We start from the raw sequence: 25,028 nt of genomic DNA, 5'->3' as shown, positions 1-25,028 counted from the left end.
GTGTTTCATATGCAACCTTTGCATGAAGGATGCCGTGAAGGAATTGCATGCTATGTCCATATTTCTGATTACCTATAATTAGAAGAAATAAATCTGATTAGGGAACTTGTTTGTTTGACAGATGATGGCATAGAATAGTGTTGGCAGACCATTGTCTTGACTCGTGTGTGTGTGTGTGTGTGTGTGTGTGTGTGTTTGGTGTTTGTTGGCATGAGTTTTCTTGCGGTAGCTATGGAACAGGACAGGACAGGGTATGTGTGAAGTAGTTGGTACTGATCAATGCATTACATTATGGTTCAGTTCATAATACTTGTTTAGATTTCATAATTACTGTCATTTGCCATCATTGATCACAGATAAGCAATTGAATTACAAAGTAGAAAGGATGTATGACAACTGTGTCAACAATATCAATGAGCTAATACATATTGTGAACAATATTGGTAAACAATTATTGTAATGATACTGCATGATCATGAAATGTTATATATCACGAGTCCATTCCTAACTTACATAGCAGACTCCTCAAGACATGATACAACATGCCTGTACACTTCATGGTCGACCGACACAGAGCGAAATACAGACACCAGTAATGCACTGTCATCACTGCTCAAACCCTGCATAATAAGACCACAGTGAAAAGACAATACCACAATTATTAGCAACATTGACTTACCCTATTGTAGTAGAATTCCTTCACTACAAATGCCAAAAATTCACAATCCAAATCATCTAAATGACCAACACGCTCCACTACGCAAGGAAATCTATACATATGCTCAGAATTGAAACCACAGTAGTAGACAAAACCCAGTAGTAAATCCAAATAAACAAATTACACATGGCAAATAATCAATTATGTGGATACTGTGCTCGAATAGAACCATTTAATGAACAACAAACAAATAGGCAATTGAGGCTCCACACAGCCATTGCCAACGGTGTTCTAAACATTTTAACCTGATTAGGAACCATACTATATAGCTACACCCTTCAGATACCTTTGAACAAAACTTCTCAATGACAGCAAAACCCAGTTAGTAACAAAGCCAACTTCTTTCTTTCGCATCAAGTTTTCAAACACCTTCCATAAGCATCAGACATTCAAGCTTGCCAATGATCGTTGGTCGTTGAAATTGTGCACTTACTTTGTACATTACACCAGCCATTAGCCCTGGGTAAGGTTGCTGACTTGATAAAAATTCATGCACAACTTTTGATACAATCTGAGTTTTTGGCAAGAAATCTTCCAGAAGAGTTGGTAATATTTTTGCAATAACAGCGGCCTCAATGGGCAATGCCTTATGCATCCTAGTAGCAACAGATGGCTATGAATTATTGCACACTTATCTCCATATCTCTCTGATCACTAACCTGTCAAGAACTTTGGTGATCTTCTCAAGCACAGCAAGCTGCTCTTCCATGCCTGGGTCATTCAGTGTCTCACCTTCCATTTGACTTATACCACCTGCTTGATAACCACTTCTTCCTAGAAATGTGTGCAGAGAAGCAGTCAGAGACAGCTTATTTGAAGTCTTGCTTTTACGATGGAACCTGTGTAAAGCTGCGTCAATAAAAGGCCAAGAGCAGGCAAGGATCGCCTGAAGCTTGCCGTGTCATGCCTGGAAACAACAATTCAACCCACTACAAGATCTTTACTTTGCGCTTTAATGATATACACAACTAATGCATGGCTAGCCCATAAACCCAACAAATTCACTTGAGCTAAGCAAACAAGAGAAACCTTTCTAAGGCCACTTTTGGCACTGCCTCTCGATCAGACTTTGACAAAGAGAAAGAAAGCAGTAATCTTTCCAAACATCGGCTAACTGATGAGTAAACAGACAATGGAAGAACATCTCCCATGGACAATGACACTAAAGCTACCTGTACACACAAAAGCGGAAGTAATAACAGAAATCAGAGCAGTACAACATAGTACAAGCAATCTACCTTTACAACACGAGATGAGAAATCTGACAACTTCAAGTTATCAGAGTATTGCTCAACAAGGAAGAAAGCAGTAGACCACAAGACTAACTGATGCTCTTCAGACAATTGACACTCGCCACTAACAGCATATATTGACCACCTTTAAAACAGATGAATGAACAATATCATAAACAGCTGACCAAGTAGTTTCAAGCAGCAAAGACGTAATATAGTCAGCTAAAGTTGGCAACAAGACTCCCATATCTGCTCCTGAATGTGCTTCTAGTACATACAAAATGCCATGTAATGTAAGCACCTACAAAAGATCAATGTCAATATTTGCAAAAGCTGTATCTCTCACTCTCACTTGTGTTGACTCATGGGAAGCTGTGAGACCTGACAAAGCAAGCTTGGTAACGCACTCACAAGTTGACTCCTGAAGTCAACAGTTAATGTTTATTTATGTAGAAGAATTCAGAACAAATAGCAGATACGTAGTACTGTCACCTTTACAATTCTCAAGATAGCAGATGCTTTACAGGCACCTAGAATAAGGTATTGATAAATTTGCTCATTTTCAGGTACATGTGCAGCAGCAAGACGAAGACAATGTTCAAGAAGCCACTCAAAATGCCACAACTCTTCAAACACATCTGACAAAGTGACTGCCTACAAGAACAAAACAAAAACAAGAATGACAAAGGCCACAGTACAACACACCATACAGCACTTCATACTGATTTCACAATCTCGAATACAAGCATAACAGGAGGCCGAGAACTGACAGATACGTCCAGCCACTGTGCAAACAATTCCAAAAGTAGACGAAGACATGATTTCACATCAACTGTTTCTGCGGATTGGGAAGGTGGTTGGAATGAATACATGGCAGTTTCTACATTTGACTCATCATAGTCTGACTGCTCTTCCAACGACCTGACATCAGCTGTAACTACCTTAACTTGAAGAGATGTAACGTTCACCTATAAACTACGATGACAAGACTTTTGTCCATAAACAATATGCCAACAATTGGTAAACCTGTCCACTCTGATACTGATTGGAATTCATTGATCTCTCAGTATTACTTTGAAACACTGGAAGCAATGGCACACTAAAGCAGTAACCAAAGACACTTATGTTTATACAACAGTTGGACTTCATTTGATTTGTACAATTTTGATGGAGCCTCAGGCAAAGATAGTTCAATGGCGGAGCGAAGAGTCAGTAGTTTCTTCCCCGCTCTACATAAAAATAATGATTTAACAACCATTACAACCATGTAAATACTAAACAACAACACACCACCACCACCACCAACATGAAAAACATAAAGTAGACGTAAGTAATAGTAGTATTAAATACGTAATAATAGTAATACCATACCTACACAAGTATTCCCATCCTCTTGGTCCATTTAACTTTGCTAAAAAAACTACTGTATAAGGTGGGGGTTTGCCGGAGGATCTGATATATTATGTGCTAATTGTCGATGTTTGACCAGCTTTAATAACTCAAGGTCCAACTCGTTTTATGGAGATATGTAAGGTTGATTATCCATTTGCACCACTATTTGTAAACCCTATTTCATAAAGCTCTCCTGCAACCTACCTTAATTGCTTCATCAGTAAGAGCCACTTTGGATACAACCAATGCAGAAATCATAAACTATCACCAAGTTACACAGACATTGGTTTCCTTTCAAGGGCATAACGTGACCTCTAGAAATGGAGGGCTAGACTTCATGCTGCTATGGAACACACCCACTTCTTACTGACTTTTTATTAACTGATGCATTAAATCAGGTGCACATCCAGACTGGAACAAAGGTGGTGCACACTTGGACAATTTAGCAAGGTTTCACTAACGGTTTGTGAAAACGATAGTACACATTAATGTCTCATTACCAGATGAATTTCATATCTACACACAGAATCATGATATATTATATGTGCACACATGAGGAAAACGAAAAATACATTAATTATGTCCTGTATGCTCAAGAAACATTCTGAAAGGTTGTTTGCTAACAAACGTATCCACGGTTGCATCCTAATCAACGTCAGTTCTATAGTTGAAGTGAATGTAGTGCAAGTGCATTGAGTCTTTCTTGGCTCATTGTAAACATTAGCCAAGTTTTAAGATGTTATGATTTTAGGCCACTGATACTGGGCTAACAAACCTAGGAGCAACTAGTTAAAAACAAAAGTAAAAATGTCAGGAAAACTATTTTTGTCACATTGTTTGATAAGATCCATAAGAATGGTTGTCTTAGTTGCTGTCCAGCATAACAGTGCATTTCCAAGCATTACATATTTAAAGTCCAGAAATTTGAAGGCCGCATCTACAAATGATGGGCTATAGCCTGGTCTAGCTCATGCCGCGCTGTGCCCCTGTTCCTTTCATCAGTCAGCATACAACTTTTCTTCCATGTGAACTTGCATCAGTTCATCATACTTGGCGTCCCAATCACAAATCAGGCCTTAAATAAAAATTTTCCAAGTGTTCGGACATTTGTCAGAACAACTTGGATGTACGAACATCAAGGAAAGTTGTCCGACACTCAAGGTGACTGTAGGGCATCCTTTTTCATACCGGCATTTCACACACACACTAATTGAATTCCTAACTCAGAATGAACAGAAACAGCACTACACCATGTCTTCATCTAATTCTGGGACTTGCAAACACTCTCCCCACTCTTCAAAACCTAATTTTGCTTCTGCATGTGATTCACCTTCAGATGAGTGAGTGTCAGTCTTCATTATTGAGTAAGGCCATCAAACTACATATATAGTTTCGCATCACTGCTTCTTCACTCACAAACCTCCCGCATGCCCCTCCCCTATACACCTGCGCATGTCCCAGCCGCCATATTGTCACTTGTCCATCTCGTGCATCAACGCGGTAGCTGCCAACACCATGGTTCTGATGTGCGCTAGTGTGTAGTCACTTTTAAACATACTAAATCTGTGAGCTTGTGAAACCTAATGACTACAATAACCTGTTAATATTAAATTATGTGCAGAAGAATGTGTTAATATTAAAAAGATACCTCGTATAAATGTACCATCTGCCCGCACCTAAATTCAGGAAGAGGCTGACACAAAACTATATACGTAGTTTGTATGGCCTAAACATCAACATCCCAACATCTATTATCCTAGGTACAGTAGGACACCACTTATCCGACACTCAGTTATCCAACAGCACGGATTATCCAACGGTGTATGGCTTGCCTAAACTGTGAGGCTGTACGCACGCTAGGATATACAATTCCTGTGCGTACAGTACTGTATCTGTCATCCACGTGTCATCAAATTAAATGTGAAGCTCTAGAAATGGTTCTTCAGTACCTGGAAGAACAACCTGAAGTTTCAATAAGCCAATGGTACTACTGAATCGGCTGCTGATGAAAACTACCGCAAGAAATGCGAAAGCATTGATCCAGACTACGATTAGTGGTTACTTTAAGTCTTGACAGTTCCCATTAGTGTTCTCCCTAGTCAAAGAAGTTGTACTGTATTAGTTGTTGCATGTGCTATTAGATGTTGAGCTTCTCTAATTAATTAAGTATTCTGCAGTCATTTTTCAAACTGCGTCAGTTATCCAACGTCTTCAGTTATCCGACGTCCTTTTGGTCCCATGCCCGTCGGATAAGTGGCGTCCTACTGTACTAATGAATGACTAACTTACCAAATATGTAAGCTTCTTATTAACAAGTGATACTTAAGAGCAATTAACCTAAACAGTGTCTGCTACTCAAGCAATTAGTGTTAGGTTATAGGCTAAATGCAGACCTAAACTAGGCTAAACGGTTCTTTTAGTGTAAAATGTCTTCCCATAGAGTGTGGGGTATCTCTACACAACAACACCAGTAGTCATCTAAACCCCTACTGCCAGAGGGTGCTGCCCGGCAAAAGCTCCTCCTCCTCCTCCTCCTCCTCCTCCACCTCCTCCTCCTCCTCCTCCTCCTCCTCCTCCTCCTCCTCCTCCTCCTCGCATGATTCATGTGCATTTAGCTCAGCGACTGTTCGGAAAATCCTGGCTTGCGAGGCTAGAGTGCTTCATGTCTGGACAAATGTCCGGTCAAATAGCCATGTGTTCGGCAGTACAAGACCAGTTTGTTCGGATAATGTCCGATTGCCGGACATTAATTTAAGCCCTGCAAATGCAGTTTCTGTCTCCATCAAATTCATGGCCATCCTAGTATTAGATAACCATGTTGATGGTGTAGCTCTGCAGTGGTGCACTTGTTTCATCATTAATGACTCAGAAGCAGTTTGTTCAGGTGCAATATTCAAGCACCTAATGATGTAGCAATACTGAATTAAATGGTGTATTAGAATAGATCATACTGCGATAAATTCAAAAAACTACACAATAACATATAACGACACAAATAGCTATAATACTGCAACCACCAACCGGAAAACAATCATTCATTGATTACAGCTTTAATCTACTTGTAAAGTCGACTCTCTGTGCAGACAGAAAGTAAGCTACCGGATGAATACAATGCTTTTCTACCAAACCTAAAGCCTCGCAAACACAAAAATGAAGATCTTAGAAGAAGAGTGAACAGTACTCTGCACCTTATCCAAGCAATTGCTAGACTGTATGGTATGTACTTATTTCTGAAAGGAGCTAGAGATGCTAACTGTTTTAAGCAGGTAGTTGTCAATTTGCTTGCTCCACCGGTACATGCAAAGATAAGAGATCTAAAGGAAGCATGTTTCCTCATTTTCTCTTGTTCTCGTTTTCAATAACATGATGTGATACTGGATTTCAGGTATGACTCTGAAGTAGGATTAAAACCATGCATGTCAAAGCGCGTATTTTGGAAACAACTTCTCCAAAACCACAAGCAGAAACGTCCAGTCGTGCTTCATAATCCTTAGTGGTTGTTTGCTTTGGCAGTACCTCTCCATTCACAGGTTGAGAGTGGGTTCAGTATGAACAAAATAGCAGACATTTGACATCATGCCAGCTAAAACGTCTCACAGCTTGTTATGTTTCACCATTGGGAAGCCTCCATTTGGACATGACATTGCGTGGTTGATAGTGATGATGTGACTACAAGTACAAGTGTCAGGTAAATAATTAAGGTGGTTTGATTATGTCAATATCACCCAAGCGTGTAGAAAGAGCAAAGAGGCTTCTCATTAGATTACCTGTTGGAGGACGTTTAGTAATTGCAGGGATGAATTTAGACTCAATTGTGTTTGTCAGAGGATCGAAGAATTGAGACAAATGGTCATTGCATCTGGATATGTATGTGCATCATCCAATAACTCCATCAGTAAAGGCTTGCATATGCAGATTGGGTTGTGTGTCAGCTGTTAGTGACAACTGTTCTATTTCTTGTTTCCAAGATTCTACTTTGTTCTTGAGAAAGTTGTCGCAATGCTTTTTCTCCTAGAGTGGCACCTTCTGTCGCTATTAGAATTCCCGTGTCGTTGAATAAATGTTGTGCTTGATTCAAGTACTTAGGCTTGCCTATCAACCATGACTTTGATTGATTGGAATGATAGCTATATTTGGGGCCAATACCAATGATCTGTTGTCACCACTTTCTGACTGAACAAAGTTTTCCTCCACTTGATGCATCATCTGAATACCAAATTGGCTTGCATTGACTTGTGATGATTTTTGTGATAAGGAGGACTGTAGCTAGTGCGTACATGAACATTGCCAGAGGGTCTCCCTTGTGTCAACCCTTCCTGTGAAAATAAGCAGAGTCTGAGTCCATCAACAAACAGATCAGACGGTTTTCTGTAAGTGTTGACAAGAATAGGATGAATGGCTGGACAAAGTGTAGATATGTTCCTCAAGGCTACTTGTCAAGCTGTTAAATGCATTCGTAGCATCTACAAGTAAAATGGCTTCTGTTTCAAAATCTTCATAACATAGAGCACATAGCATGAACAGCAGCTTCACAACCTGAGCTTTGGCCGGCACATAGTTGCATACATCCTGTTGCTTTCAAAACATCCTTTCGAACTATTGAAAGTATGGCCTTGCCAATAACTCTTTGTACCGTTTCGCACACACTGATCGGTCTCAACCAGGCTGTTTGTCAACAGGAATATGACGACAAGCAAAGAGAGCTGCTGTGCTTGATGGATCAACCAATTCAGTGCAAAGACGGAAAGTTAAGGCTGCCAATGCATTGCAGAGATCAGTGGATGGAGACTGAAAGGCTATGCATATCCTCTTCTAGTGTGAAGAAATTCAACCCAGAAGGACCAGCAGAGCCTGTACATTTAAGAGCAAAATTTGGAATTATATAGCTCCATCAATGCCGCTGAATAGAACAGAGTGAACAAAGTCTACTTGATGTGCAGGCTCTATTACAGAGTCTAGATTTAATCTTTATTCTTGCAGGTGTTTTCAATGAGTACATCCCGTACTGTTTTGGAGTCAGACATTCATCGATCAGCAGCCGTGATGTTTCCTTCTTCACTACCTGAGTGAATGTTCTAGGTAACAATTTTTCTTTTGCTTCGCCTATATAATTTGAAGGAAAGGAAAGTCATTGTTGGATGGTGCTGGCTTCTTTGAGAAGATGGGCAAGTGGGGTCAATATCCATTTGGGCGCCCACCAACCCGGCAGGTGAACCCAGCAGGGTACATGTTTCAGTGTAGTTCACACGGAAATCAATGACTGCAGATATTACGGTGACCGCAAACTCGGAACAGGTAGATATCAATGACCACCAGGAAACCACTGAACGTCATCATCAACAGACCATTCGCCAGACCACAGAAACTCCCCAACGAATGAAACAAGTCATAGTCTCATGGACAAAGCTAGAGAAGCATGAGAAAGAAAGACAGACAATTTTCAAATTTGCTGTCGTCACTGGGGTTTGAACCCCAAACCATGGAGTGGTAGCCATTGTGACTAACCACTAAGCCAAGCCACGGCAGTGACTTATGATTTATTATGTCGTCGTCACCTTCTCAGTAGGGTAAGTAGTGGTCTTTACCCTCAACTGGGAGCCCACCAACCCGGCAGTAAGTCCCAGATAGGTATAGTGCGAGACACCGTAAATGTTTGTGCGTGCGTTAGCTCAGAAAAATGCGTGTAGTTAGAATTTGCATAAACGGCCTCGCTTGAAACTTGCACATTTCTTTACTAATAGTTCATCCATATTATCTCAACATAAAGAAGGTATCAAAGTGCGTCTTCACATAGAAGAAATGAAAGGGCTCAGCTGCCTACTAATTTTACGTTTTTCTCTACGAAAATGTGTACTTTGCCGAAAGTCGATAATATTGTTCACTGACATTGGTAACATAATGTTCTAACAATCTGCCGTTGTAACTTTTAAATTTCTGTTGTCTACTCGTGATATAAACCAAATGAGGCCACAAAAAAGAACACACTCTGAAGCCTATCATTTTCTCATTTCGATGCTGTTGATGCCGAAACTTTATCTAGAGCATCTAGACGCATCGGACTAAAAACAGTCAAAACTGTTTTTGAATATTCGCCTGTTTAGTTGTTTGGCAACTGTATATTTGATTAGAACATTTCTAGAACACAACCTATTGATATTGATTGAACACAACTCATAAATCTAACAGCAAACAATCACCTAGCAGTCATAAATGCAACAACGCAGCTGCAGCAGCATTCACAACAGTTTGTGACGTCTAGCTGCCTGTGAACAAACTCAAACAGCAACATCAACAGCATCTTCAGATGGTCAGACGCTAAAGATTTTACCTGCTCATCCAAACTATCCTAAACGTCGCTGTCCGAGGAAGAATCAGAACTCTGATCGGGACTGTCAGGAGCTGAGAAGCCGCTATCTAGAGATGGAGCTGTCGTCCCTGATGTTGTCAAGTTCCCGAAAGGGGTCCATCTCCTGATAATGTTCCCATCCTCTTCCAGTTTGCTGGCAGGGCTAGCATTCGAGATTGGACCTACTTCTTCTTACTCCAACGTGTGGAGTCCTTGGCAAAAGCAGAGAGGGGAATGGCAGATTTAGTGTAATTACGGCGTTGTCAGGCCATTGTCAAATCACCAAACAGCCATGCCTATGCAGTAGCCAATCATAGAACAGAACGCTAACTTTTCTATTTCTATAGCTATGACCATGTGGCATACACCTTTAGATAGCGTGTGCTACGGCGATTACGCTCGTATATGTGTGGGATGAGCCAAAATACGCTAGACAAAATTTCTAGCGCACATTAAAAGTTGCGGGCATTTACGCCGTCCCGCACTGTACATGTTTCCGTGTAATCGATATGGTGCTAGTAACTGGCATATCGATTATTGATTGCCTGCACTACGAGGATTTTGCCAGCTCTGACAGTATGCCCAGTAGATATCAATGACTACCTGGAAAGCACCAATCCTCATTGCCAACGGCCCCATGCCAGATCACAGAAACTCCCCTTTGACAGAAAAAGTCTACTCTCATAGGCATAGCCAAATAGACAGAGAGAAAGAACCAACAGACTCATTTCATTATATTGCTGTCGCCACCTGGGATTGAACCCAGGCCATCATGGTCAGAGAACCAGAACTCTAACCACTAGGCCATATTATTGTATCATGCCCAACCAGATCAGTCTAGTTTGTAAAGTCTCTTGTAAGCACTGGAGGCAAACCCTGCCTCAGAGGTGCTTAGACCATCATGGCTGTCTAAACAGAAGACATGACTCTACGCAGGATCTGAGTGGATCCAAGAAGCACTGTTTTCTATAAGTGCTGCAGGTTGTGATGACCTGGAATAATGTAAAGCCACCGTGCAATACCTGTGTGCACTGTGCCCAGTGCTCCCACACCACTACTGGAACAACCAGTGTCTGACACTGCCACATGTGGCTCACCTCCACCCGCAAGTCCCTGTATTTTGTCAACTTCTCAGCCTGTTTCCTGGCAATGTTACCATCAGCAGGACAGCTGATATCAATAAGAGAACAAGTGTTTCTCTTCTTATTTCTGAAAAAGATGTCAGGACAATTGGCTCCAATCTTCCCAGCAGTAGGGATGGCTGTATACCACATCATAGTGATGTCGCCAGTCTCCACAAGCCTATCAGGATCAGCCGGTACCATCTGCTCTCCACTGGAACCCCAAATACGACAAATGTTTCAGTGGATAATGGAGGCCACCTGATTGTGTCGATCAGTGTAGTCCATCAGTGTTAAGGCACTACAGGTTGCCATAACGTGGTCAACTGTTTCCAGGCCTATACTTAGTGACTACACAAGTGGCAAGTGGGACTGACATCTCGATGTAGAATGTTGCGCTCATAATACAGAGTCCGAGAGCTTGGTCCTGACAAACAACAACCAGTCCCTCAGTTGCAGCGGGAAGATTCGATGACTTCAGCCATTTGTAGGTCTCTTTCATGTCCACGGGTGGTTGCTTAGTGAGACAGTGTTACTCACCATGCATAGGTTTCCTACCCCACGACTGTACACGAAGAAAACTGTTGCACATACGGAAATGTTTTGCATCTGTCTGAGGCGCTCGATTGAAGACGCCATCACACAGGAAGGTCCCACTTCCATGCAGGCTCTGAACTTGTTGACTTTAGAGAGACTCCCCTGCAGCTGTGCAGTAAACTGACGGACCATGCATTGGATCGAGTGAGAGGACCTTCTAGCATCACACTCCTGTACCATTTGCATGAAGAGATCAGAGCTGCTACAAAGGTAACAGTCCAGCCCCACAATACAAGACTAATACGTTGACTTAATCTGTTGTAACCCTCAACCGTCCTCGATGCAAGGAACGTACAGCCAGTCAACGTCTGCCACAGGATCGTGGACACCATGCATAAAGATAAGTTTCCTGGTTCGTCGATCAAGCTGCTGCAGGGCTGTGGTCCTCCAGTGAATGACACCAAAACCATAAGTGAGAACAGGTAGTGCAAACCCGTTAATGGCCAAAATCTTGTTCCGACAATACAACTCGGTCCGAAGAACCATCTTCACTCTACAAAAAGAACTCATGACAAAGCATCTCTTGCATGGTGCTGTGCTGAATACCGTTACTCTCGTCCACACCCAAACACTTATTATTGTCGTCATCACCCTCTAGGTAGAGTAAGTGGGGTCTTTACACTCAACTGGGCACCCAACAACCCGGCAAGTAAGTACCAGAGAGGTACGAGTTTCCGTGTAATCCATATGGTGCTAGTAACTGGCTTATCAATATTGATTGCATGTGGTATGAGGATTTCGCCAGCTCTGAACAGCATGCCCAGTAGATATTAATGACTACAAGGAAAGCACTGATCCTCATTGCCATACAGTCCCCCACGCCAGATCACAGAAACTTCCCATCAACAGAAACAAGTCTACTTTCACACACATAGCCAAATAGACAGTGAGAAACAACCAACAGACTCGTTTCATTATATTGCTGTCGCCACCCGGTATTGAACCTAGGCCATCGTGGTCAGAGAACCAGAACTCTAACCACTGGGCTATTATTATACTTAATTACTAATGAAACCAGTAATGTATTTCAATATATTAGACTGTGTACATATCTAAGCATATCAACTACTAACAGCTAGATGCTATAACCAAATTAAAATGACGCAAAGTTCAGTTGTTTGCTACAGCTCTTCTAACCAAGGCAAGCCTCAGCTGCAGCAAGAGGAATATTGATGTCTGGCAGGTATGACTACTTTGGTTTTAATTGACATCCTCGCAGGCACATGATTGATGACCGGATGAAAAGGCTAATCTGCATCGTATCCAACTTAACAACGTGCTGTATGTAGACTCCTTTATTGCAAGCATTGAAGCCAGTTATTTAATAAACGTCGATGTGATTTGCTGGTTCCTCCAGTACACAAAAGTATGATGGAAGTAAAGGATCAATGTTCAACTTGAACGACTCGTTGCTTATATTGCCGTCGCTTGTCTAGTTCATGTCTGCAAAATAGCGAGTCAATCAACAATGAAGTGCAAGAAGGACAATCAAGATTAAACACGCGGACATCAGAAACGTCTTTTCTAAATGACCTCCCCATACACCACGCATTGAAACATCCAGACAAGCTTCTTGTTCAGTATTTGCAGAGCAACCTGCTAGTGACTCTCCATCTAAGGGTTGAAGTCTAGCTTCTATTTCTACGTCGGAGCAGACCTCCTTAAGCATTTGGCCACAAAATCACGAACCTCATTCTTACATAGTGAAGGAATCCTCCTGTGGAACAAGCTCAGGTGTGGTTTGTTGTAAATGGTGCTCCATAGACGCAAAAGTTTGACAAATGTTTGGACACCAACAATCTTAACTGTACTGTATCATGAAAAGCTGCTTTGTGGAGATAGAATCCATGTTCCCCCAGCGGTAGGGTGGTCAACCAATTAGAAGCTCCCTTCTCACTTGCCAAATCTACAGCTCTTTTCAATTGTGGTGACTGTTGTTGAATCACCAATGTATACATGTTTTGGCACTTTCTTGTTTTTGTAGTTTTACGGATGACTTTAGCTGGCTTTGAATGTTGGAGACATCACTCAGATCTCTGCATTGTTGTAAGATTGCTGCAATAAGAGGAGCTGTGGCCGTTCTAGATGCATCATTTCTGTACACAGCAAAGTTGGATCACATAAGTCCAGGCCACCAGAGCGACAAGACAAGGAAAGCAATCTTCTGATGATATCTCCAGGTTGATTCTGGTCAGTGAGCACAAGAATGAGCTTAGTTCTAATGACATATATTCTAACGGCACCAGATCTGCTGTAGTATATTGGACAGTTCTTGTTGAGCAAGTAAGTCCACTTGCCTTGCAGGCCATGTACCAAAGCAGAATACGCCGCCTGAGGTTGGGACTTTGTGATGTAAGCCAATCGTTCTATTTCTGCTCTCCAGTTTGTCACTTTGTCCTTTTTGAAAGGAATTGCAATATTCTAGATCGCACAGCCCCTAAATAGATTCTTATTATTACTACTACTGCTACTGCTACTGCTACTGCTACTACTGAAAGACTTTTGATAAATGTAATAATAGATTAAGTATACAATAATAGCTAAGTAGCTAACAAAGCCGCAATCAAGTTCTTACTTCCTAACTAAACATTCTAATAAAGACTCAGATTTATCTACTAAAACAGTTTTAGCCTTTTAATGGAATAACCGGCTCTCAGCGCTGAGAGAATGCTATCTCGAGTGTTCAATTGACGTCGTCTTTGTATTCTGCAACCACGTATGCACATAATGGACGACCTCAAAAGGGCAAAAGCAAGTCGACATCTTATCCAACAGATTGTAGTGCTGTATGTTGTCTCATCCTTTTCAGAAGTTGTGAGGTCAATCTTTGATGAATGTTGTTGTCAATTGGCTGGCACCTCCAGTGCAAGACAGAATAAGAGGAGTAAATGATGCTTGCTCAACCCTTCTAATGCGCTCTTCATATTTCCTCATTTCTTTTTCTTGGTTTTGTAGCAAGAGCTAATGGCATTAGATAAATATGAAGAGGCATTAGGATTAAAAATTCTGACATCAAAAAACGTTTTTGGAATCTTCCTCCCAGAAACCGCGCAGGCGGGAATGTACTACTACTACTAACACTACGGCAGTTTGCTAAAAAATCGATATCGTCTCCCTCTTGCTAGACCCACCATCTATTCTCTCCAAGTTTACGACTGTTTCTTTTAGTGTCACTTGGAAATGAGCAAGTACTGCTCTTGCAAGGGAGGGGGAGGAGATCAGGCCATTGTAAGATGTAGCTGTGCCAAAGGTGGTACAGTCTGCACCAATTGAAATCCAGCTGGTGTGATCAACACCAAAAGCACATACCTCATTCAAACCCTTGCTCTGCATGCTGCAGTTCAAACAGCTAGACCACAAAAGGTACCAAATTCCACTAACAAGGCGCCGGTTTCTGATGAACAGGTTTACCAAGAAACCAAACATCAGACTTGAACAAAACTGTGATCAATGCCAAAGACACATCCATCACTTGTTTACCTTCAAGTCCAGCAGGTCAAACAGCTAAACCACAAAAGGTATCAAATTCCACTAGGAAGGTGTCGATTTCTGATGAACAGATGTCACAGTGTATCAATAATTCAACTCCAACTACCAATCAACAAAGCAAAGTCAATACTTCAATATAGCATGCTGCTGGTGCTGGTTCCTATCGGGATACTGCTGGTCAAACAACTAACACCAACATTACATCTAATCATGTGACAAGAAATCAAAGTAAGAACATAGTTTCCGCTATTTCTACAAGTACATCAGAAGACCTATGAAACAGTGAGAAATCGACAAACAATACAGAATGCACAAACAATCACGCTGATCATTCTGCTGCTATCACTTGGAACCTATCCTATAACAACCCACAACCCCCTGCTGTAGTGAACACAGCTCAACATATATTTCTACTGCTCACGCTACTAATCTACCAAATCTGGAAACACTGCTCTACCCCAAATTATGTTACTATGCAACCTGTCTCTCTAATCTACTACATTCCTTCCCCAACTATAGTCACTACTCACTACTACAAGTCCAGTCTATCCGGAAGTCTGATCACTCTGTTTGAACGTTGCAGTTGTACTTCCCCAGCTGTTGTTCCGGTTGGTTGATCATCTGGTTAAATGGTTTCTGGTTGTAATTGTTTATTGGAATCTGGAGGTGGTGGTGCTTCTACATACTGTTTCTCTGACCCAGTTCCTTGCTCAGGGGTTCCTACTTTGGCCTCCTGCTTTTGTTCAGCAGTTGGCGGTTCTCTGTGCCGGATTTGATCCTGGCAGGGCTCGAAAAATCGGTCCAACTAGTTTTCGTCATTTGATGAGTTTCCAAAATTTTAGGTTCGTCAAAATTTTTTAGTCTAGGACGTTATAATGATATCAATCATGGTGCTGAGTGGTGGAAGACATGTTCAAATTGCAACCCGATGAATCACCAGCGTTGTATGAATATGATGACGGATCATTCTACACAATCAAACAAAGATGATGAGTACGGTAAGCAAGGAAAGCAGTGTGATACAGTCAATCATCACAACTTTTCTAGTGATAAATTTGATATCAACAAGGAAAGTGAGATCAATGATAATCTGAAGGATGTTCATGGACAGTTGCCTGCATTCAGTCCGCAAAGCGCTCCAAACTTTTGCTGGGGCATGGAGGTGAAGTATTGAATGAAATGAATAAAATTTATGATAAAGTTGTTTTTTGGAAAAAGAATTTATTCTTACTTCCATCAGGAAAGGTTGGTAAGGACTTTGTTGCTGAAATGACACGTTTAGTACAGTCATTTGCTAATGCTACTTCAATGGAAGAAATTGCTCTGAAAGCTCTAGTTATTCTACAAGTTCTTATTCTTCAAAAGCCTCATGCTCGGTCTAAAATCACGTGACCATGTTCAATGTGTACAGAGAAGACTGGAGCTTTGGAAGATGGCAAAATTTGAAGAGCTACTAAGAGAAGATCGCACATTGCAACACTGATTAGAGACCAATTTTGAGAAATGTTTCAGAAGATCAGTTGTCAAAGGTGTTCAGTTGTCTTGTTATTCAGGGTAAAATCAATGCTGCTCTTCGTTATCTTTCAGATAACACAAAAGGAGGTGTCCTGTTTCTTAATGCTGTGATCGATGACCAAGGTACAACTGTGAGAGAGTCATTGCATATGAAACATCCGCAACAGCAGCCTTTGAACGAAGAAGTATTATTGCAAGGTCCAGTTGATGACATATCACCAGTGATATTTGAGAAAATTACTGGCTCTGCTATTCGTTCTGCAGCACTGAGAACGCAAGGTGCTGGTGGACTATCAGGTGTCGACTCCACAGCTTGGAAACGTTTTTTCTGTTCATTTAAAAGCCAATCAAATGATTATGCAATGGTCTTGCATGTTTAGCATGGCGTATTTGCTCTGAATTTGTAGATCCCAAGACTGTCCAAGCTCTGGTTGCATGTTGTCTTATTCCTTTAGACAAATGTCCTGGCTTACAACCCATTGGCATTGGAGAAACATTTCGTGGGATTATTGCAAAAGCAATAATGAATGTTGTCAAGGAAGATGTCTGTAAATCAGCTGGTTCACTACAGGTATGCGCAGGTCAAGATAGTGGTTGCGAGGCGGCTGTTCACGCCATGTGCATGATATTTGAAGATGATGATGCAGAATGCTTATTATTAGTTGATGCTACCAATGCTTTCAATTGCCTCAATCGAAATGCAGCTCTTCATAACGCTCAAATTATTTGCCCAACTATTGCAACTGCACTCATTAACACCTATAGAGCTGAGGTAATGATGTTTATTATCGGTGGTGGCATTCTTCAATCAACAGAAGGTACAACACAGGGAGATCCACTAGCAATGTCGACGTATGCTATTGGTATTCTACCTCTCATTAATAGACTGACCCAGTTATGTAAGCAAGTATGCTTTGCAGATGATGCCACCGGAGCAGGAAGTGTTGAAAATGTGAAAAAATGGTGGGATGCAATTGTGAAAGAAGGTCCCAGATTTGGCTACCATCCTAATGCTTTGAAAATGTGGTTGATTGTAAAGGAAAACAAGTTTGAAGAAGTTCAATGTGTATTTGACGGTACCTGTGTTCAGATTACAACATCGGGAAAACGAAACCTTGGTGCAGCTCTAGGACATCCCCTGTTTGTAAATGAATACGTTGACAGCAAAGTTAAGGAATGGGTTTCACAAATTGACAAACTGTCTGATATCGCCATCACACATCCTCATGCAGCATATTCTGCTTTCACCCAAGGTTTAGTGCATAGATGGTCATATATCATGAGAACTGTTCCAAACATTTCTGATATGTTGGAGCTTCTAGAAGAGGCCATTTGCCAGCGATTTCTGCCATCCCTAACAGGTCAAACTGTCTGTGGTGTAGATATGAGAAACCTGCTCTCTTTGCCTTGTAATGTTGGAGGATTGAAAATTCCCAATCCTTCAAGCATTGCCGATTTTCATTTTGAAGCTTCCAAACATATCACAGCTCCACTAGCCGCACTCATCATTGCACAAGAGCAAAACTACGATCTATCTACTATCGAGACAAAACAAAGAAAGGCTGAAATGAAAAAAGAAAAGAAGCTACTCAGAAAGAAATGATGAAAACGTTACAAACTAGTGGATCAACACCAATAAAGAGATATATTGAACTAGCTTCAGAAAAAGGAGCATCGAGCTGGTTGACTGTGCATCCCATTGAAGAACACGGATTTTATTTATCAAAGGATGATTTTCGAGATGCATTATGCCTGAGATACAGTTGGCCTTTAACTGATATGCGTTTGCGATGTGAATGTGGTCTTGATGTCACCATTGATCATGCCATGATTTGCAAGAAAGGAGGCTTTCCTATACTCAGGCACAATGAAATCCGCAACATAACTGCTGATCTTCTGAAAGAAGTATGTCATGATGTGGCAGTTGAACCACTACTTCGACCACTGGATGGAGAACATATTGATCAACACACCGCTAACACCAGTGACTATGCTAGAGCAGACATCCCTGCAAGAGGAGTGTGGAGGCGAGGAGAGAGAGCATTTTTCGATATCCGGGTATTTTATCCGAATGCCAAGTCCTATCGCCACCACTCTTCTCTTACATCATGCTATGGAATACATGAAAATGAAAAAAAGCGGGAATATGGTCAAAGAGTACGAGAAGTTGAGCATGGTTCCTTCACCCCACTCGTCTTCACATCTACAGATGGTACAGGTCCTGAAGCAACAACACTCTATAAAAGAATTGCCAGTCTACTAACAACAAAGATGAATGAACATTATAGTACAGTGATGCAACTGATCCGATGTCGCATTAGCTTTGCATTGCTCCGATCAGCAATTATATGCATTCGCGGCACAAGATCTTGTACTTACCATCCCATTGACATAGACACTGTCAGGCTGATAACCAGTGAGACTCACCTCACTGAGTAGACAATGTTTTTAATTTTAGTGTTTAGTAATTAGCTGTTAGTTGTTGTTATGTAGTAAGTAGTTAAATTAGCAAACTTTTGTTATGTGCTCAGCTTTCTTGTTAATGTTGCAGTTTATTTACTACTACTACTACTACTACTACTGAGAGACATAGTGTATTTTAATAAAAGTACTACGTACATATACTATGAATAAAATATACATACACTAATGTGTCCACAAACTTTACTACTACTACTACTACTACTACCACTACCACTACCACTACCACTACCACTACCACAAGAGAACGCCATCACAGTGTCTCCATTGGAAACAAAAAGAAGAAAATCTGAGATCAAGGCCAAGACACAAGCTTTCCACAATGAGACCTTGGAGAAGTTGCAAACAAATGCATCACCGCAAATAAAAGGGAGCTTGGAAGTCCTATCCGAAAAGGGAGTATCGAGCTGGCTTACCGTGCAGCCTATTGAAGAGCATGGTTTCCATCTTGCCAAGAACGATTTTCGTGATGCTCTGTGCTTAAGATATGGCTGGCCTTTATCAGATTTGCCCTCGAAATGTGAATGCGGCCTCAGTTTTAACGTCGACCATGTCATGATATGCCAGAAAGGCGGCTTTCCCACGCTAAGGCACAACGAGATCCGGAACATCACAGCTGATCTTCTAAGGGAGGTTTCTACAGATGTTACAATCGAACCTGTACTTCGTCCCTTGGATGGAGAACAGTTTGCGCATCGCACTGCCATCACAGATGATAACGCTAGGGTCGACATTTCTGCTAGAGGAGTGTGGAGGCATGGAGAACGGGCATTTTTTGATGTGAGGGTTTTCTACCCAAACGCTGCTTCCAACCGCAAACACTCTTCACTCAAATCCGCCTATGTGAGTCACAAGAATGAGAAGAAACGCGCTTACGGTGAGAGAATTCGGGAAGTTGAGCATGGGTCTTTCACTCCATTAGTGTTTACGTCATACGGAAGCACAGGCCCAGAGGCAACAACCTTCTATAAGCGAGTGGCAAGTCTGCATGCAGCCAAGTCAGGAGAGCAGTACAGTAGAATTATGCAATTAATTCGCTGTAGATTGAGTTTTGCCCTACTTCGCTCGAGTATACTGTGTATCCGTGGAACAAGATCCTCTACGTATAGACCTATCAAAGTGGACCTGCTGGGACTCATTGAAAGTGAGGCCCACCTAGATGAGTAGGTGGTGACTATAGCTTGTGATAATAGTTAAGCATACAGAGTAATGACGTAAAGTAGTAACTGACTTTTAATTGTTTGTTTTGCTGCGTGCGTATATCTGTCACTTATAGTGTTGTATACTACTACTACTACCACTACCACTACCACTACCACTACCACTACCACTACCACTACCACTACCACTACTACTACTACTACTACTACTACTACTTGAGATCAGCATTCAACATTCATGAATGTGGAAAAAAATGTGAATATGCGCATCGAGTACTGGAAGTGGAACATGCCAGCTTCACTCCGTTAGTTTTTTCCTCTACCGGTGGCATGGGCTCTGAAACTTCCACCTTCTACAAACATCTTGCCAGTTTAATTGCCAACAAAACTGAAAAGAAATATAGTTCAGTAATGGAACTTCTGAGATGTCGGATCAGCTTTTCTCTAATAAGATCTTCTGTTTTGTGCATTCGCGGAAGTAGATCAGCCAAGCACAGGCCTCCAAAATGTCATGACATGGATTTAATCAACAGTGAGGCTTGCCTCACTAAGTAGATTGTGACGTTGACTTAAGTGGGTTTGTTTAATTGAATGGATTGATATAGTGTTGTGTTGAGTGCCGTTGTAGTGGCTTTTGTAGTATGGGCATGACCGGTGGATGCTTTTGCTGAGTACTACTACTACTACTACTACTACTACTGCTACTGAGAGAACTGGTGTATTTGAACAATCAAACGGCATCTGCTAACACACTACTACTACTACTACTACTTGAATAAACTACTACTACTACTACTACTAATAGTAATAAAATCTCTACTACTTTTTTCAAAATACTACTACTGTATGTAAAAGCTTCCTCTATAGCAACAAGTTTCTAGGTTGTAACAACTTTGAGATAAACAGTCTTCTATAATCTACTTTCTGCTGCTTCCAGCAGAATGTTGAAGTCCCTTGAGGTTCTGTGAAGCTTGGACCTGCATCCTCGCAAACACATCACGCAGGCCCGAAGGAGTGCAAATGACAGTCGACATCTCAGCCAGTTGATAGTTGTGCTGTACTCGGTGTGGTGCTTTTCCGATAAAAGTGAGGCTAGTCTTTTCAAAAAAATAGACGTCAGTTTACTGCATCCTCCAGTGCATGCTAAAATGATTGGCGTGAACGATGAAAGCTCCACGTTATTAATTCGTTCCTCGTATCGCCTTTTCTTCTCTTGTTCCTGCCGTTTATATAATGACGGGATCTGCACTGATTTGTAGGATGAGGCATTAGGGTTGAAGACCCTGACGTCAAAGAAAGTTCGTTGGAAGTGCCCACCCCAAAATCCACTGACAGCAATATCAAGTCTGGCATTTTCGTCAGAGGTAGTACAGCGTTTTTGAAACACCTCGCCGTTGAGAGGTTGCAGAACGGGCTCTTTGTGTACATCGTGGCAAACCTCTGTCAACAAGTTGGTAAATAAATCGCGGACCTCGTTATGGCTGATGCTGGGGTATCCTCCTGTTGGACATGACAGAGAGTGATCTACTGAGAATTTAGATCCACATGGACATATGTCTGGGAGGTTGGACGGGTGCCAACCGTATCTGAGGCACAGGGCATCCCGAAACGCAGATTTGTGCAAAGTGAATCCGTGTTGCTCTAGTGGGATTGCGGTCAGCCAGCAGGAGGCACCCTTCTCACAGGCCAATTCAACTGAACGTTTCAATTCCACAGATAGATCATTGACAGTGATTTCAGAATGAGACTTTTGTGCTAGATGTTTTTGCTGGCGAATGCTAGCTTTCATAGAATTCTGCTTGGTAGGAACGTTATCCAGGTTTGTTTCTTGTTGCACAATTCGGTTGACCAGTGGCGCACAAATTAACTTTGAGTATTCCAGCTCACAAGTCAACGAACGTGGATCTACAATTCCAAGGCCGCCTAGTCGAGGTGGTAATGCAAAAAGCCTTCTCATCTTGTCTCCTGGAGTACTTCTATTGGTTATGGCGGGAATCAGTTTGGATCGTAACGCCTCCTCCAGAGGATTAAGGTACGCTGCAAAGTTTTCATTGGTTCTGAGTGCAAATTTCCAGCGTCCAATCAGACCCCGTGTGAATATCGAGTGAGCAGCTTGTGGTTGAGTTTGGGCAATGCAACTGAGTCGCTCTACTTGTAACTTCCAATTGGTCACCTTTTCTTGCAGGAAGTTATTGCAGAAATCTTTGTTTCCAATAGCAGCTCCAAGGTACTTTTGTCCTTCTGTAGTAATGTTGATATTGGTATTTTCAAAGAGATGTGTAGCTTTGTCAATATTTCCTGATTTCACTAGCAACCATGACTTTTTGGGATTTGGAAGATATCCAAACATAGCACCTAAGTCAACCAACCTGTTCCACCATTTATGTAGACAGTCTAGCGAGCCTCCAGCAGCTGCATCATCTGCATATCATACCTGCTTTGTACCATTCGTCTGCACACTCTTTAGAAGTGGAATTGTGGCCAGAGCATACATTGGCATCGCTAAGGGATCTCCTTGAGTTGTTCCTTCACTAGAAAGCAACGTTTCTCCACCTACAAACAATGAAGAAGGTTGTCGATACGTGTTGGCCAAGATTGGAAAGATGGCTGGGCAGTTGACAGATATGTTAGCCAGAGCAACTTGACGGTTCAAAGTATTGAAAGCATTGGTTGCGTCTACAAATAGCACGGCCTCTGTTTCATCTTCATCATAAATACCTCGAATAGCGTGTATGGCAGCCTCGCATCCGACGTTCTGACCAGCACAGAGTTGTAGGGGTCCGGCTACGTTCAAAATATCTGACTTTACCACACTCAGGACAGCCTTGCTAATTATTCTACGAAGTGTTTCACAAACTCCAATTGGTCTGACACCAGGTCTCTTGTCCAGGGGTATTAGCCGGCAAGCAACCAGAGCCGAAATCCCACTCGGGTCGATAAACTGCGTTGCAATCCTGCGAGTTGTTGAAGCTATTGAGTCACAGAGATTTCTAGACAAGACTTTGAATCCAGTGCACAAACGCCTCCATGCAGCCGCATCTAAGCCTGATGGACCTGCAGCACCCTGGCATTTAAGTGACATGGCACGAATGAGATAGCCATCAATCTTGTCGAAGAGAATGGGATGTGTAGGAGGTGCCTGAGATTTGGAGTCCAGGACAGCTTCCTTAAACATAGGAGCTGGGTCAGGGTGTTTGTCTTTCAGAACATCTCTAACTGACTTGTGAGAGCCAGGAATACATTCGTCTAGTTCTAGCAAACCACAGTTGTCCTCATCTGATAGGAGTCGCTGGGCAGCATTGATATTTCCCTTTTGCAACAAAAGTGCAACTTTTCTTGATTGATCACACTCTCTATCCTGAGGACAATTCCGAGTACTGTGGCATCGAAGATGAGACTGGATCGTTCTGCCTTCTGCAATCAAACCTCCTATGTCACCCTTTTTCCAGGTTTCCAATCGACGACTTAAACAAGAGGAGTTCTGTTGTACACTGGATCTAGTGTGAGGTCTTTGGAGCAACAGATGAGGCATGAGCATAGCAGCAGTTATTGCGACTGACTCGAGATCAGATTCATTTGCAAATGCATAAAATAGCCTTGTAAGTTCAGAAACGAAGTGTCCACCAGAGGATCCGTAAGGCACTTGAAATAAATTCCGTTTCCAATGAACGACTTCACGATATGCTTGGTCTATCTGATCTTTTATATCTGCTCCAGGTACACCACCCCAGTTGAAATTAGGAGGCAGTAACACTCTGTACTGAGGGATAGCTGGCAGGTCAATGGCATCACTAGATTGATCTTGAGAAGCTTCATGAAGAACGACTTCTTGTTGTGTGACAGACTGATATGCAGTTCCAGTCTCTGCTGAAATGACTGGAGGAGCTTCCTCTACTTGAACCGGGCTCTTTGAGCTACCTAGCTCCCTGTCGTTCATGCTGACAATTCTGCGTGCTCTTAGAGATGCATTCCTCATTGATTCCACTGTCTCCGCAACAAGTACACTCCTGCTGGGCGAGTGACCTGAGTAATCCAGAGCCGTTCCATAACTAGTAGAAAAAGCGTTACTCGGATTTGTCTGCTGAAGCGGCGTAGAAGCTGTGGACATCTGCTTATCCGAACAAAGAGACTGAGACTGACGTTTTTGTGATGAACATTGTGTCAAATCCTTTTGAAGTGCCTCAGAGTAAGACATAGGTGTCTGAGATCTTCTAGAAACTTCTAGAGATTCACGTGTGTCACATACCAGAGTGGTGGTGACAGGTTGATCCATAGGTGTCTTGTTTGAGGACAGACTATCACAAGAGCCAGAACGAGACACTGACGACTTTGATGCATTCTTTGAATCGTGAGATAAAGGTGACGTCTTCCCATTCATGCACCGGCCGTGGTTTCTGGGATTGCAGTTCTTACATTCAACTCCTCGCTTTGCGCAGCGGCAATTCTTGCACCGTCCACTGCTGTTACACCAGCAGCACTTGGTCATGACGTAATTGACCAATATAGAGCGTTTCGAAAGCCAAAGAATACGTCAACTCGAAGAGCGAAATTTGAACCAACCGCCAGACTACACGCATGCTACTACTGCTACTACTACTACTACTACCACTACTACTACTACTACTACTACTACTGTGAGAGAACTCGTGTACTTGAAAATCAAACTCTATCAACAAGATAAATAATTAAGCAAAGGTACTGTGTGCAACATACGCAAAACTATTACATTAATTAAACACATATTTAATTCTAAAATTTAACTACTACCACTACTACTATTGCACTCAAACCTCCCTAATCCGGACAGTATGGGACCAGCCAGAACTGTCCAGAAGATAAAGATAGGTAACGCGCGTTATATCCTTGGAATCCCAGACCATTCTAATGTAGGGATTGGTGAACGTCATACCAGTTCTGCATCCAGTATGCATGCTTGTACTACACTGTAATGTACATGTGTACTTTCTAACAGAATTA

General features: G+C 41.9%; 5 protein-coding genes across 5 annotated transcripts; 2 read left to right on the top strand and 3 right to left on the bottom strand.

Moving 5' to 3' along the window:
• Positions 1 to 346: 346 nt before the first annotated feature.
• Positions 347 to 4,960, bottom strand: LOC134184831 (huntingtin-like). Its single transcript, XM_062652590.1, has 15 exons — positions 3,111 to 4,960; positions 2,977 to 3,049; positions 2,673 to 2,918; positions 2,443 to 2,604; positions 2,303 to 2,371; positions 2,136 to 2,251; positions 1,957 to 2,074; positions 1,748 to 1,890; positions 1,558 to 1,625; positions 1,378 to 1,492; positions 1,152 to 1,314; positions 1,005 to 1,087; positions 872 to 949; positions 680 to 770; positions 347 to 620 (listed from the first exon to the last, which is right to left on the bottom strand). The coding sequence occupies exons 1-15, from the start codon at positions 3,215 to 3,217 to the stop codon at positions 510 to 512; spliced, it is 1,743 nt and encodes a 580-aa protein (XP_062508574.1). The 5' UTR covers positions 3,218 to 4,960; the 3' UTR covers positions 347 to 509.
• Positions 4,961 to 18,009: 13,049 nt separating this feature from the next.
• On the top strand, positions 18,010 to 18,849 carry LOC134184773 (uncharacterized). The gene has a single exon (XM_062652519.1). It carries the CDS (start codon positions 18,010 to 18,012, stop codon positions 18,847 to 18,849), a length of 840 nt encoding a protein of 279 aa, XP_062508503.1.
• Positions 18,792 to 20,000, top strand: LOC134184772 (uncharacterized). Its single transcript, XM_062652518.1, has 2 exons — positions 18,792 to 19,869; positions 19,935 to 20,000. Exons 1-2 carry the CDS (start codon positions 19,060 to 19,062, stop codon positions 19,998 to 20,000), a joined length of 876 nt encoding a protein of 291 aa, XP_062508502.1. The 5' UTR covers positions 18,792 to 19,059.
• A 961-nt stretch (positions 20,001 to 20,961) lies between these two features.
• Positions 20,962 to 22,401, bottom strand: LOC134183976 (uncharacterized). The gene has a single exon (XM_062651573.1). The coding sequence runs from the start codon at positions 22,399 to 22,401 to the stop codon at positions 20,962 to 20,964; it is 1,440 nt and encodes a 479-aa protein (XP_062507557.1).
• Positions 22,402 to 22,479: 78 nt separating this feature from the next.
• LOC134183975 (uncharacterized) lies at positions 22,480 to 24,027 on the bottom strand. Its single transcript, XM_062651572.1, has one exon. The coding sequence runs from the start codon at positions 24,025 to 24,027 to the stop codon at positions 22,480 to 22,482; it is 1,548 nt and encodes a 515-aa protein (XP_062507556.1).
• Positions 24,028 to 25,028: the final 1,001 nt, after the last annotated feature.

This window comes from Corticium candelabrum, chromosome 9 (genome assembly GCF_963422355.1).
Source record: "Corticium candelabrum chromosome 9, ooCorCand1.1, whole genome shotgun sequence".
Lineage (NCBI taxonomy): Eukaryota > Metazoa > Porifera > Homoscleromorpha > Homosclerophorida > Plakinidae > Corticium > Corticium candelabrum.
This window is presented reverse-complemented; position numbering and strand designations above follow the sequence as displayed.